The sequence below is a fragment of the Balaenoptera ricei genome, chromosome 1, assembly GCF_028023285.1.
Source record: "Balaenoptera ricei isolate mBalRic1 chromosome 1, mBalRic1.hap2, whole genome shotgun sequence".
NCBI lineage: Eukaryota > Metazoa > Chordata > Mammalia > Artiodactyla > Balaenopteridae > Balaenoptera > Balaenoptera ricei.
In genome coordinates, this window is record NC_082639.1 from 105676813 (window position 1) to 105692270 (window position 15458).

Genomic DNA, 15458 nt, shown 5'->3' on the forward strand with positions numbered 1-15458 from the left:
AGTACAGGTGAATGAGTGAAGGAGGGCAGGTAAGTGCTCAGCCAGCAGGTTAAGTACTGTGTATACTGACTCCGGAAAATGGAGCTGAGCTGAAGTTACTGGGAAAAACCTCAAGGAGTAGGTGGGACCTCAGCTCGGCCTTGGAGGAGGGGTGGGCCTTGGGTAGGAGAGTGAGGTGGTCCAGGCAGGGGGAAGAGGCTGAGCAGTGGGGGGGGGGGGGGGGGGGGCGGGGCCTTATTAAAATCCAAAAGAAACCTGAATTCCAAAACACATCTAGCCCCAAGGGTTTTGGATAAAAGATTGTGGACTTTTAGCAAGCAGCAGAATTATGAGCCAGGTATTGCTCTAAATACTTTATATAATAATGCTCAATCAACACTCAACAGTAGGTACACTTATTATCCTAGTCTGACATATGAGCAAATGGAGGCACAGAGAGGTCCGTAACTTGCTCAAGGTCATCCAGCGAGTTAGTGGTTCAGTTCCAGTTATAAAGAAAGCTTTTTGACTTCAAAGATTTTACATGAAGATGGCAAACACACATGCCTGCAGGAGCCAGGCGCCATGTATAAGTGAGGCAGCCTAAGCTAAGAGGCTTTAGGGACTGGCGGGGAGTGTGGTGTGCTGGAGAGCACATACTTCGCGTCAGGGAGACGGCAGCTGCAGAGTCCCTGCTGACTCATGTGGGAATATACCCCAAGTTACCAGATCTTCTGACTCTTCGAGGAAAGCAAAGCTTCCTAATTTTTATGTGAAATCTTTTGATTTCTAAATACTGTCAACTAATTCTAAATTTTAATAACAGTGTGAAAACCAGCTCCAGGAATGGGATGGTGTGGGCTGGCACTCAGATTGCATGTGTAATAGTTTATTTCTTAAAAAATGGGCGGCAAGGTATCCGAAGCAATCTGTTCATTCTTGGTGATAGGTCCCAAGTACACATGATATTATATTCTGTACTTTTCTGTATGTTTGGTATAGGCTATAATTTTTTTTAAGACATTGATTTTGATTTAAAAAAAAAGAGTTCAAACTAACAAAACACATCTGCAGGCTGGACTGACACCTAAGGCTTCCAGTTTTCCTTCTCTGCTCCCAGTCTAGTGGGAGCAATAAAATATAAAGCATGGTAAGTTCTGTACACAGTAAAATGTACCAAGTGCCCTTAGAAAGGTGAAGTGCTTCTGGAGGGTCCCATCTGGGTAGGGGACTCAATAGAGCCCTTGCACTGGGGCTGGATATTGACAGATGGGTAGGATTTCAACGGGCAGATATGTGGGGAAATGTATTCCAGGCAGAGGCGATGGAGTCGGGAAAGACACAGAGGTGGGAAAGGGGAGTCATTCTCAGGCAACTATGAGACCAGTGTGGACAGACCAGAGAACACAGGTGCAGGAGAGAATGGAAGATACGCCTGGAAAAACATGATGGGAAAAGACCAGGGTCACCTTGGGTCACCTCTGGGATACACTCTGCCTTCTTCCTTCTTCCCCCTTCCAAAGACCATTTGACGTTTAACTACGTCACATGTAACATGCCTCACCTTCTCTGGAAAATTAGACTCTTTAAGAACAAGGAGCATGTCTCCATGTCCCCTGCCCCCAGTAGTCAGGCTACAGAACTTGGAGATTATTCACTATGCAATGGGAAACCATTGAAGATTCTCGTTTGGCTGTCCCTGGAAGGTTACTTTGGCAGCAATGTGTAGGATGGATTGGAAGAGAGTAAGAGGGTTCTTCAAGTATCTAGGCAAGAAATAAAGGCTTGATTTATGTAGTGTCACCAAAGAGGACACAGGGGGCAGCTGAGGCCAGCCTGAGGCAGAATGGACACTACTTCAGGCAATGCCTGAGTGTGACCACAGCACCCCACGTACCCCATGGACCCACTTTCTGAAGCCAGAAACCTGGATGTCCTTCCCCTACTCTCCCACCAGCCTATCATTCAGTCCTATCAATTTCACCTCCAAAACGCCTCCCAAATGTGTCCTCTCCTTCCCTGGTAACACAGCCTGGTTGAGGCCCTCATCACCTCTTGCCTCCCTGCCTCAGAGGGTCACCCATGAAATTCATTCTCAGCAGTGTTGCCAGACTTGCCCATCCAACATAAAATCTGACCATGTCACTCTCTTCCGTAAAACCATTCAGTGGAGCCCCAGGACACTTAGGATCACCCTGAGTGTCTTAGGACAACATGTAAAGCTTCTCAACAGACTGGTGGTTGCCAAGGGGGAAGGGGGAGGGGGAGGGAGGGAGTGGGAAGTTGGGGTTAGCAGATGTAAGCTTTTATACAGAGAAGGGATAAACAACAAGGTCCTACTGTATAGCACAGAGAACTAGATTCAATATCCCATCATAAACCATAACGGAAAAGAATATTTTAAAAATGAATGTATATAAATATGTGTGTGTATAACCGAATCACTTTGCTGTACAGCAGTGATTAACACAACATTGTAAATCAACTATACTTCAGTTTAAAAAAAAGCTTCCCACAATCTAGCCCCTGCCTACCTCACCAGACTAAATTCCCTCCAATCCCTGCCCTATCTCCAGACTCTCCAAATTTATGCTCCAATAATAGGCCAATAATACTGGGAGCTGCTGGCATATATCACGCTTTTACATGCTCCCGTGCCAATGCATGGTGTTCCTTCTGCTTCGAGACTGCCCACCTCTCCTGCCACCACATCCTTCTCAACTCCTTATTCATCCTCCGGAGCTCCCCACTTTCTCACCTCTGCACAGCGGGTATATCTAATTGCTATGCATATATTCTGCCCCCCTGGCTACACGGTTATGTTCTTGAGGGCAAGAACTCACCATTTCATCTCTATGTGTCCCCAGTGCCTAGTCCTGTGCCTGACACAAAGTGGTCACACGATGGACAGATGGATTGGGGGGTGGTGAATAGACAGACAAACAAAGCACAAACAAACAACTGAATTGCTGAGATGGGGAACGAAGGGAATCAGGGAGGCAGAAGGAATGACAAAGCGAGAAAGAATTCAGAGATCATGTCAAGGCATCGATGAACCTGAAGAAGCTGGGTCTTCACTATGAGAATCAGGAAAAAGAGGAGAAGTGACACTGGAGGTTAGGGGTAGAAAGACGACTTCATCTGCACTATATAAAGAGTGAGTGAGTGATGAGTGTGTGAGTGAAGAGAAAATGAGAGGGAAAAGGCTTTTATGAAGACAAACCTAGCTGCTAAGATTTTAATGTTCTGGAAATTAGACACACAACCTGAAACAATGTCGTGCCCAGAGAGTTTTTTGTTTTTTTTTTGTTTTTTTTTTAGCAAGCATCTGCCTTTTTTAAAAAATGTTTTTATTTATTTATTTATTTATTTATTTATTTTTGGCTGTGTTGGATCTTCGTTTCTATGCGAGGGCTTTCTCCAGATGCGGCGAGCGGGGGCCACTCTTCATCGCGGTGCGCGGGCCTCTCACTGTCGCGGCCTCTCTTGTTGCGGAGCACAGGCTCCAGACACGCAGGCTCAGTAGTTGTGGCTCACGGGCCTAGTTGCTCCGTGGCATGTGGGATCTTCCCAGACCAGGGCTTGAACCCGTGTCCCCTGCATTGGCAGGCAGATTCTCAACCACTGCGCCACCAGGGAAGCCCCCCCAGAGAGTTTTTATACTACAAAAATAAGGAAATCCTATTTTTAAAAACTGAATTCAGAAGAAAATCTCCCACTCCCTTAAGTGACTCAGGGTGAGGACAACTCAGTCCCTCTGGCTAGAAGCAAGTGCTTCTTAAAGCATCAAGTGTCTCTGGGGGAAGTTCGTGGGGAGTCCTTTTCCTTTGCCATGGCCCAAGATCCCAGGGGTCTTGAGCAGGGAATGGACTCAGTGTTTCGAGGCATGAAAGAGGCTCATTATGACAGAGTGGAAGGGGGAAGGGAGGACCAACAAAAAGTGGACTGGCCACTCTGTCCCCAAGGGCAGGGGGCCCTGGGGTCAGCTGCAAACTCTGGAACGGTCACCAGTATGTTCTAGAAACCTGAAGCTCCCCATACGCAGTCTTTCCATAAGAAACAGAAGAACATGCACCAGTGAAGTCAGCTCTTCTTCCAAAATAGGTGCTGGTGGCAGGGCTTGGCCACGAGGTGGGCTGCTGGCCCTCCTAGCATGGACTCTGGCCATTAAGGTAGGAATAGCCTGCTCACGGGCCGGGATCTAGATTCCTCCTTCCACCAGCCAGAATGTGAAGTCACCGGTGTAATTGTGAGCAGGGCAGCTTCACAGGCCTGTGGCCAGTGCGGTGACCCGGGGCCCTGTGCTTGGCTTCATGCTCTGCCAGGGGGCCCACCTTTGATTTTGCACTAAGCCTTGCAAATTATGCAGCCAGCCCTAATTAGGAGCATGTCTTTCAGCAGTGGGCAAAACAGCTCTTGCTTAATTGTAGGTATACAGGGGAGGACCTCTTGTCTCCTGCAGGGGAAATCAAAGTGTTTGTGGAGTTCCAATTTTAGAGCTAAAAAAGGCCCTACAGGCTCTGGCTTTTAACTGTGGGCTCCTTCCCTCCCCCCATTTCACAGATAAGAGAACTGAGGCCCAAGAAGTGAAGTGCCTTTGCAAGGTCACCCAACCAGTCCGTAGCAGAGTTGGGCTAGAACCCAGATCTCACCACTGTGTCGCTCAAGAACACACTGGAATCCCCACGGTAAGGAGAAGGGGAAAGTTTGTAGCAGGGGCCCTGGGGCCAGGAGACTCACAGATTTTGAGGAGAGTGACAGCACATCCGGGAGGGGGGCGGGGGGATTGCGTTACAGCTTCCAGCACATCTCTACCCGTCGTCGCTGGACCGCATTGCACCACAGCCGCCCCTGCCCGCAGCACATTCACAGTCCCCTGGCAGCCTTCCCTCCGCAGCTCTGCTTCCTGCTTCAGGCTGCACCTCCGCAGGAAGTCTCCCACCTTCTGGGGAGCGGGGGAGTGACCCTCCGATAGGCACCTGTCACTGTCCAGCGTGGTTGCTTATTGACTTGTCTCCCCGCCTAGACTGTGGGCTCTGGGAGGGCACCACGGGGACCCTGCACTGACACCTGTGCACACCTGGCCCCAAGCAAACACTCAACCGATAGTTATGGAAGGGAGGGAGGGAGGGAAGGAGGGAAGGAAGGAAGGAAGAAGGAAGGAAGGAAGGAAGGAAGGAAGGAAGGAAGGAAGGAAGGAAGACAATGTTCTTAAAGGAAGGGACTCGGACCAGAATAACAGGATTTTAGGGAGTGGAGTGAAGGTGGTCCAAGTATGAGTGTCCCCTAAGCAAGACAAACTTGGACTCCATACCCACCTGTAATGGTGACCTAATATTTGCTGCCCTGAGCTTGGCCTGAGAACGCAGAGCTGAGCAGGGGGTGGGGAGAAGCACGGCCTCCTGGTGGTAGAGAAGGCACAGAGCCAGGAGGCTGCCCTACCAACATATTTGTTAAGGAAAAACAGTGGGGTGGGTGATGAGAGAGAACATTTGGAAAGAGGGCAGAAGGCAGGCTTAACCAGCACACCAGCTGCTTGAGCTTTCTATGGAACCCATATGGCGCCAACCCTCCCTCCTCAGCTTGCGGAATGGGGGTCCTGCGTGAATAAAGACAGGCAGGGGCTTCATGGTTCAGGAACAAAAGTAATCGGGTGAGGGGGGCCTGGGGAAGGGGGAAGAGGAGGGCAAAGGGAAGAGAGGATTCCCTTATTTTAGAAGCAGACCATTTCCGCAAATAAGAGTGAAAACTCTGGGTTCTCTTTCCATTTTGCCATCAAAGTTAGGCAAATCCCTTTACTTTCCTGGGTCCGTTTCCTTACCTGCAAAATGAAGGTTGTGGCCCGTTTCTAAGGTTCATCGCAATGATACCGGGCAGCTGTAAGTTGGCTGCGTGTCCCCCGGTACCCCGTACTTCTGCAGCTAACCTTCACCATAACACAATCCTCCCCCTTGAGTATTTCTTTGTTTGTGCAAAGCCAAGGCTGAGAACGTGGTTTCCTAGCCCTTCCCCAGCTCTCTTGGCACCTGGCACCTCATCTGTAAAGGGACATAATACCCTTCTAAATGCGGAGGTCCAAGGCCGGGGGCTGAGCAGGATCCCACCCTCCACTGACATCCCGTGAGCTGAGCTGCAGAACCTACTGCTGACTTAGCCGAGTTCTCATGGCATTCTTGCATGGAGCTATGGATATGCCCCAAGTTGGTGTGAAGCTCCTGGATAATTATGAGACACTAGAGTAGGGAGAATCAATAGAGGTAATGCCTCCTGAAGGGGAAACAGAGACCCAGAAAAATCCAAGCCTTGTTCCAGACCGCAGACAGTGAACACCAGAATGCCCTGCCCTCTCCCCAGCACCGCACGCCCTCAAAGGGATGGCAGGACTGGTTCCTCCTTTCTCCCTCTGTCCCTGGATAAGTGAAGGCCATGGCCTCCCATCCCCTCATCCCCCTGCCTCAGGAGCTGGAAATTCGAGAGAACACAGGCATGCAAGCAACTGCCTCTCTCCTCCTTCTCGGCTCCCAGGAGCTATGATACAAGCCCCTAAACCTTCCAAGAACCTTCCTGTGTGTTATTTTGTAAGGTCTTCTCTCCATACCTCACACCTGCATCTTTCCACGGGACAGACAAGGCCAAGATCAAGTCCACCCATAGTGCCCAGCCCAGGCTGCAGCAAAGTTGGACAGTGGTTCCCTCAGTCCAGAGGCTTTGTGGCCATGAGGTGAGGTCCACGACCTCTACTATGTCCATTAGTGTCAACCCAGGGAGCAGTAGAGCTACCTCAGCCCAAGCCTGGAGGTGGTCCTTGTCTATCCAAGTCCCACTTTATTCAGACACCTCCTGACAGACCTGACAAAAGAAACATCTAGCCAGATCCCTTAGCAGCCCCTGGCTTCATTAGCCTCTCCAAGGTCACACACTGCCCTGTTTCCCCACCCGCAAAGACAGATGGAGTGGACACTACCTGATTTGCAGCAGTGGTGTCCCCAACTTACAGTCACACAAGCCCTCAGCAGAGAATCTACTTCATCCTGAGCCTTTGCTGGGAGTACCATCTTGCCTAGGCATAACATTTGAAGTCTTGATATTAAGAAGTTCCTCCCCCCCAACCCAACCAGAGGCCAAATCCCAAGGGTTATACTTACAGTTTGCAAAATTATCACCACAAAGAAACTGGGTTTGATGTTAGGCAGGGGACAGAATCAGTCTTCCCTTCACCCTTGTAGAGTATTAGAACATGGACGCTTCTCCCTCTCATACTTGTATCCCCAGCATCACGCACTACCCAGCACATGCGCACTCAGCATGGTGTGGAGTGAACTTCTCAGGGTCTCCACTCTTAATAAGCCACAGCTATGGGGCACGAGGAAGACCGCCCAGACACCAGGAATGTGTGTACGGATATTATGGGAACATCTCTGCAGAACTACTCCAGCCCTCATAGGTCAGGAAAAGCATCCCAAAGGAGTATCTTCTGTGAATAAATGTTTGCACTGAATTTCTTCCATTGAATCCCTAAGTCTCTAGCAACTGGTGGGGCCTGGAACTTTTCAGTCCTTTCACTCAGGATGAAACCCCTCCAAATATATATGTGGGAATGCCAGCTTGAGCACTGCACATACGCTGATACCTTTTTTCAACCTTCTTAAGCACAGGACACCTTGGTACATGGAACACCTTGCCACCCACCTCTTTGGTTTCCAAAGCTGAGTATCCTGGCTGCTGTGATGAGGTAGGTCACCTCATCACAAATGGATGCAGAGGGCTGTGAACAGTGTGACCTGGATCCCATCAGGGCAGTTGGAAATTGAAAGCCATTGGAATGTGTTTGGGGTTAGCAGAGGTGGTGACCTTGAAACAGGGGCATGCAGCAGGGACTGCAGACACTTTAGCTCTGGCTGGAAAAGACAAGAGCACGACGCTAGTCTGTTCAAGCTGGGACCTCCTCCCCTTTCCCGCCAGCAGCAAAATTCAGGAAACAATTCGACTGCCAAGCACAGCTGAGAAAAAGAGAAATGAATGGAATTTTGCTTTGTTAAGTGAGCCGAGACAGGGAATGAAGGTCAGAAAGAAGGGAAGGCAGGCAGTCTGTGGTTGGCAAATACAGAGAAGGGCCAGTGGCAGCCTGCGATGCCCCTGGGGCATTATCTGATGAACAGCAAAGATAGACACTTTCCCTGGCCCTTACTTATTATCTTTAACTATTTGGGGAAGGCCTGTGTGAAACGGACGCCTACCAAGAGTAGACAGGCAGCAGAGCCTGCTGCATCTGACAATACCCTTTGCATCTGACAGATGCCCTCTGACAGAGGCAGAGCAAAGGATTTGCGGCTTAGGAGTTTCACCTACCATAATCCCCAAGAAAGAAAGGAGGTGCTTAATTCATCCTACAGACCTCTCTACCCTGGTTGAGATTCCCATTAAAATCACCTGGGAAGACTTTATAAAATCACGGGTACTTGGACATCACCCCAGACCAATTAATCAATGTCTTGAACAGTTTTTTGGGGTGGGGTTGCGGGGGGGGTGTTTGTTTTTAAAGCTCTCCACGTAATTCTACTGTGCAGTTAATGTTGTTAAATTAAGAAAATCTCTGTCTGAAACTAACCAAGCCTGGAGAATTCCAAGTTGACCAGATATACCTTCTCTACCTGGAACGTGGACAGGGGCTGCTCTAATTGGAAGTTGAGGTTGAGCATCCCCTCACGGTACAGCACCAAAGGCCAGGTTTACTGCTGTGTCCCCACAGGACACTGAACGAGTACTTCAAATGCTTGGTTTAATGTAGGTTCCCAGGGACTAGGAGTTAGACTGGTGGTTGCTTCAAGCCAGAATAGTCAGACTCGGGGAGGAATGCTGCAGTCACAGAACTGACTGCCTTCTTCCAGGACCAGAACCCAGCATCCGTTGGCCCTGCTAGGCAGGGAAAGGGCTGTGGACATTCACTCAAGGAGGTAGCTGTGCTCATTAAAAGAAATTAAGGTGTTTTTATTATCACGCTTCCTCTTTTTTGTTTCTTGTGAACCCCTTCCTTACAAACTGCTGTCTCATTGTCTCCATGGGCAGAGACTAGCTAGAAAATATTTTGAGCAAAAGGCCAGTCTAGCTGATAAGTTCCGTTCAGTATTATCTATAGTCATTAAGCTGCATTTCCGAGAACTGGGGGAAAGAAAATACTTTGTTATGTGATTCAGGAATACATTTTTTATAGATCAGAGATGGGAGCTGAGGCTGCCTGCCTTCTCCATGACTATCTTCCCCCTGCCTACTGCCAAAATTCCCCACAGATTGCTTCTTACAAGGAATGAAGACACAGATCTTTGGAAATTGGTACAACAGTATAACATTAACACATTCCCAACATCCCAAAGACACATTAGTGCACAAGTGTTGCACTGAATTATTGGTTACAATGCACAGGCTATTTAGACATCAGCCAGGATGATCTAGGATCCACTGGAACATTCTAAATCAGGAGTCAGCAAACTTCTTCTGTAAAGATCCAGATCATAAATATCTTCGAATTGTGGATCACGTAGCCTCTGTCACCACTACCCAGCCTTGCCGTTTTAGTGCAAAAGCAGCCATAGACACTATGTCAGGAAGGCTGTCTGGGTAGAACTGTATTCCAACAAAATTCTATTCATACAGAGGGACAGGCTAGATTTGGTAGTTTGCTCACTCCTGTTCTACCACAGCATAGCTTCCCTAGATTGAACTGAGTGATATTTAATGGGTGACAAGTAAAAAGGAAAGACTGACATGGTAAAAGACTGATCTGGATTTAATGACAAATATTCCATACTGGTTGCTGAACACCAGAATGCTGTCCAGGGAACCATCATTAAATAAAACAACCTGAAAATAAGGCAATTCTCACATACACAAGCACACTCACACAAAACCTGTTACTTTTAGGATCATTAAATTATTCACCATTTTAACAAACAACTGTAAAATAACATTACAGTGAAGGAAAATGTGCACAAACTTCAGAAACACAGTTCAGATTGTCTACGAACACAGGTTCTTAATTTGTACTTTTTCACATATGTACAGCCTCCGGATCTTGAAGAGGCCACATGGCTCAAGGGGTTAACTTCTCATCTTCTCCTTCCAGCTCAGAGCTCAATATTTAATCAAGCCATTTAACCTATTTAAAACTGCTCTAGCTTCTTCTCAGTAAAGGGTAGCCTGCACTTGACCAAACTCCCCAGGAAACAAATGATACATTTGCCTCCACCATCATTAATGAGTTGGTGGAAGGAGTCTTCAGAGTGACATTTTTAAGGGTGAACCAGTTACCAGGGTTTGCTTTAGCAATACTATTTTTCTAAAACTAGATACAAGAAACAACCTCCTGAATGCACTGAACCTCACTTAATGCAGCTATGTTCCCTGAAGAATTATAAGAAAAATGGAATCACATTTTAGCTGCACCATGAGAGTGGGGCGTTTGGTGGCTGGACTGTTTTCTTCTGCTGAGGGATGTGGTCACAGAAGGGATAGTGAAGTAGTGGCTGGCTTTCTTATCTATGGTAACAGAAAGAACAGAGTGGGTCAGTGAAATCTGAAGAATTCCACCGCCAGTAAATTATTTTACATTAGCTTCAATCTCCTCTCCCCGTTGAACCCATGCTCGAAAGTTTCTGCCATGGAGCACACTGGATGCAGAGGAGACTGTGCAATAGTATGAAAATGTCAGCAAAAGACCAAGTGACCCAGAATGTGGATCATAAACCCATGAATAATCAAAAGTTGGATGAGATTTCATAGGCACAGACTCGAGAGAACTTAAAACAGCTGGAAGAGGTAGATGCGCATGAAGAAAAAAAAAAAACAACACAAAGTAATAAGATTACCTACAAATTGGCTATATTATTTTCATGTGAGTCTCACACACTTGGTATTCAGACTACAGAGTCAGAATAAATAACGGACGCTTGCTTTGCTCAGATTACTCTTGACTAAAATAAAAAGGAATTAGTATCTTCCAAAACTATCTATAGTTTGAAAATCTACTTGCATTTGTGAATAACAACAAATTGATTAAGAGGGCAAGATCAACAGGCATTATACAAGCCCAGAATTCTCAGGGTTTTTTTTTTTTTTAAGTGTTAGGATGGCAAAAACATGCTTTCCTAGAGTCCCCAAAGAGGTTCTTTGATAGAATACAACTGATCAAGTATAAATTACCAGCATCCATAGAAAGCTTGCTAAAACTGTAAAAACAGTCTTGTGGGTTGTTTTTTTTTTTTTCTTCAAGTGTGTCCAACAGTTTGTGACGATGCTTCCATGAAAAGTATTGGTTAACAACTGCTAATAAAGAAAACAAAACTGCTTTCCACAACTCTACCTTCTAAAGGCTAACCTAAGGGAGGGATTTTCAGCATAGGTAACTGAAGTCTATACAAGAGTCATCTAACTATAGCCCCTACTAGAAATGGAACATATCTAGGACACTCTAATTACATGACAAAGACCAGCTTTGTCAACAAGGACATCTTTGGCCCTTCTAGACTAGCCTTAAATTTTCCATCAAGCATAAGAATTTTCAGTGTCCTTATTATATAAATCACGACAGGTAAGTCTTCCTAGCAGCTGGGCTGGAGAGCACAAAAGGGCAGACCACACCTATCCACACTGTCATCAGCCTCTCTTCAGAACTACCTGTCACACTCCTCTCCCCAGGCCTTCCCTAAGACAGGGGTCATAATACTGTTCTACCTCACAAAGAAGTGAGAAACAACTAACAAGCATTACAAAGCAGAAAGCACTTTACAAATACAAAAGTGCTATTTTGGCATTTATATAACAACCAGAGGACATTCATTGCTTGTGCTATTTGGCAATTTTGCATTTACAACTCTCCCTGCTTGTGCCCTCCTTGTGTAAAGTCTTGAGCTTTCTACTCTGCTGCCCTGTGCAGGAAAGAGAAATTTCTACTCAGACCAGAGCCTGTATCAATATGGGTGGAGGTGTGGGTTCGAATGTCTCCCCCATTACTGCAGAGGGGGAGGGGTACACAGATACAAAATGAAGGCAAATGAGACGAAGGAGCCTGGCGCCCCAACATGGGAACATTTGCTTTCCTGGATTTCTCAGGAAAACTCTGAGCAAATTGACTTTTGTAGCAGGTCGCTGGGGCAACTGTTGATGGCCTGAGTTTCACTTGAAACAAGCATCAAGCTGACCTGGGAAAGGAAAAGTCACACATAGCTGCGATTGTTCCATTTCCCAGCACTTAAAAGATCACAGATGAGACCTGAAAGAAGTACTGGGCCTGGAACACACCTGACACCGGCGGCAGGGGTCTGGTCATCCGCACAGACTCCCTTGACCCAGCATGAAGCTAGACTATTTTAAAGGAAGTAGCAAAGAACCAGGAGCAGGACCACGATTTCCCAGATCTGAAAACCAGCTGTGAATGAATTTCTAAACCTCAGAGATTCCACCCTGGAGACGAGGGTGTGTAGCTTTTCTGCCCAGTTTCCCCTGGACACCTCAAAATAGCAGCTAGCTGTGGCTCAGAGGAAGGAAGGGAAGAGCACACAAAATATCCACTCCTGTAGGACGGACAAAGTTCCTCTACTTGTCGTGGGACTATAGCTGATGTGTGGGAACAGGGTAAACAGTGGCTTAATACCTGCTGAAACCAGGACAGAATTACTGACACCCGCCTTTCACTTTACCCCGTAACCCTCACTCCAACCACACGCTCTCCCCGCTTCCCACGGGCCATCACTGCCCAAGCTACTCTACTGCCTGTCATCCTGTGCCCTCCCCCACCCCCCTAACTCCCCTTCCTCAAGGTCCTCAAAGTGCCCGCTCCTCCACGCTCTTCATCCTCCCCAGCGTGCATGTGGTGACGTCGCCACGCTCAAGCACATCTCCCAAACATTTCTTCGTTAGGGAGGAGGCAGGCAAAATACAGCATCCCCGAAATAACAAGTCTTACTCAACCCTCCCCTTCAGGACCCCGAACACCTCAAGGCTCCCCAGTCATTCTCCGATTGCCCCCCCCCCCTTCCCCATTTCTTTCTACAGGGTCTGTCCCCAGGACATCTAGCTCCCCGCCCCGCCCCCCAGTGCGCAGCCTCCGTCGGGCGCAGCCCTAGCACAGGTGCAGCTTCTGGTGCTGCGCGAGGTGCGTCTTGTAGCGGAAGCCCTTGCCACAGCCGGCGCACTTGTGCGGCTTGTTGCCCGTGTGGATGCGGCGGTGGCGGATCAGGTGCGAGCTCTGGATGAAGCTCTTGCCGCACTCGATGCACGTGTAGGGCTTCTCGCCCGTGTGCGTGCGCTGGTGCTGCGTGAGCGTGGAGAAGTCGCTGAAGCGCTTCTCGCACTGGCCGCAGCGGAAGGGCTTCTCGCCCGTGTGCACGCGCAGGTGGTTCACCAGGTGCGAGTTGCGCCCGAAGCCCTTGCCGCACTCGCGGCACACGTACGGCCGCTCACCCGAGTGCGTGCGCTTGTGCGTGAAGAGGTGAGAGCTGACGCTGAAAGTTTCTCCGCACTCGGAGCACATGTAGGGCTTCTCGCCCGTGTGCACGCGCTGGTGCTTCACCAGGTCCGAGCGCCAGCTGAAGCGCTTGCCGCAGTCGCCGCAGCCGTGCGGCTTCTCGCCCGTGTGGATGCGCTGGTGGTTGGCCAGGTGCGAACGGCGCACGAAGCCCTTGCCGCACTCCCCGCAGGCGAAGGGCCGCAGCGCCGCCGGCCCCGCACCGCTGGCCGCCGCGTGCGCCCGCCGGTGGCTCAGCAGGTGCGAGCTGAGGCTGAAGGCCTCGCCGCACTCGGGGCACGGGTAGGGCTTCTCGCCCGTGTGCAGGCGCCGGTGCTTGAGCAGGTCGGCGCGCCAGCTGAAGCTCTTGCCGCAGTCGGCGCACAGGTTGGGCCGCTCGCCCGTGTGCAGCCGCAGGTGGTTGGTCAGGTAGGTGTTGCGGCTGAAGCCCTTGCCGCACTCCCCGCAGCGGAAGGGCTTCTCGCGCGGGGGCCGGGCCAGCGCGGGCCCCGCCCCGAAGCCCCCGGCCACGCCCACGCCCACGCCCATCATCCCCACCACCCCGCCGCACTCGCCTGAGAAGCCGAAGGGCTCCAGGCTGGCGGCCGCGGCGGCCTCCGCCAGGCGGTGAATGCGCTGGTGCTGCAGGAAGGCGGCGCCCGGGCTGAAGCTCTCCCCGCAGTCGGGGCAGATGGTGGGCGCGTCCATGATGCTGGCCATCAAGCTGTCGAGCTCCCCGAGGTCCATGGCCATGGGGTGGTGGAGCCGGCGGAATCGGCGGTGGGCGGGCTTGTCACCCCGGTGTCGACTCCCCAGGGAGAGGTGCCGCCTCCAGGGAAGCACGGCAGGAGGCGGCTGCTCCTCTTCCTCCTCTTCCTGGGGGCTCCGGGAAATGCCGACGGACTCCGACAGCCCTGCGAACATCGCCATCTCAGCTACTCCAGCTTGGTCATCCTCTTCCTCACGGAGAGCAACCCCTTCTTCCTCGCTCAGCAGCCCCCCTGCAACAGAAAAGGCGGCAATGGGGGTGACTATACTGGGCGCTCAAGAGGTAAACCCAGAGGAAGCCTGTCTCAGTAAGAGGGTGGGCCACGGGGTAATCCCCTCCCCCGGGGACTCTCAACCTCTCTCTCCAAGGTCCCTGTCTCCTCCACCCCCAATTCCAGCCTCCTTCCCGCCTGGTGACTCCTGGGGAAGGCCTAAAGGAGAGCGAGCTCACCTGCCCCCTTGGCTTTCCAGTTCTTCAGGCAGCTGTCTCCTGGCCCAGGCCCCACCCACTGGACCTGAGGCTCTGTTCCCCAGGGCCACCTGAAGGCCTGACAGTCAGCTTGAAATGGTCAAGTTTGGGCCAAGTGGGACTCTCTGGGATCTCGGAAGACATCTGCCCACTCCAAGAGCCACCAGTGCCTTTCAAGGCCCTAGCCTCAAAAGACAAGGCCACTCCAGCCAACCACAAGAAAAGACCACCCGACCTAACTAGGCGCCGAACTGAGTTTTTAAATATGATTGGTCAGTCTGCAACCGCTTAAGATGAAACAACAAACCAAACACACTCCAACCTAAGGGCTTTACTACGTAAGGGGGTTGGAGAGTTGGGAAAAAGGGGAGGTGAGTGCAGGGCCTAGAGCTGGTGAGTCCAACTTAGAGGCTGATCCAGAACACACATCTGTCTGCCTCTGGCTGCTTATCCCCAAGCAGAGGACACCCAGGAAAGTTACTGGGATGTGAAAGACCACGTGCTCTGTGCACTGCAACGGAGGGCAGCAGCGGGTCTGGGAGGTGTCCTGGGGAAGGAATGTAACCTCACGGCCCTGATCATAAGGTATTTCAGCTCATTTCTGTCCCCAAGGCATGCACAGAGCAGGATAAAGCAACAAAAGCCCAAAGATGGAAACAAGGAAGCGGATGGAGGCCCCAGCGTTTACTCTTTCCAGATCAGGAATAGCAAGGGATTTAGGAGAGGCCTTGGGCACTTTGGGTA

The 15458-nt window shown here is 50.1% G+C and overlaps 1 protein-coding gene across 3 annotated transcripts in view; it reads right to left on the bottom strand.

Annotated features, from left to right (window-relative positions):
- Positions 1-9742: 9742 nt before the first annotated feature.
- Positions 9743-15458, bottom strand: part of ZNF697 (zinc finger protein 697) — a 30092-nt gene continuing 24376 nt past the window's right edge. For all 3 annotated transcript variants that reach the window (XM_059929034.1, XM_059929045.1, XM_059929054.1), the window contains exon 3: positions 9743-14478. In XM_059929034.1, the coding sequence (XP_059785017.1) occupies positions 13094-14478 (1385 nt within the window). In that variant the 3' untranslated portion in view covers positions 9743-13093. The remainder of the gene's footprint in view (positions 14479-15458) is intronic.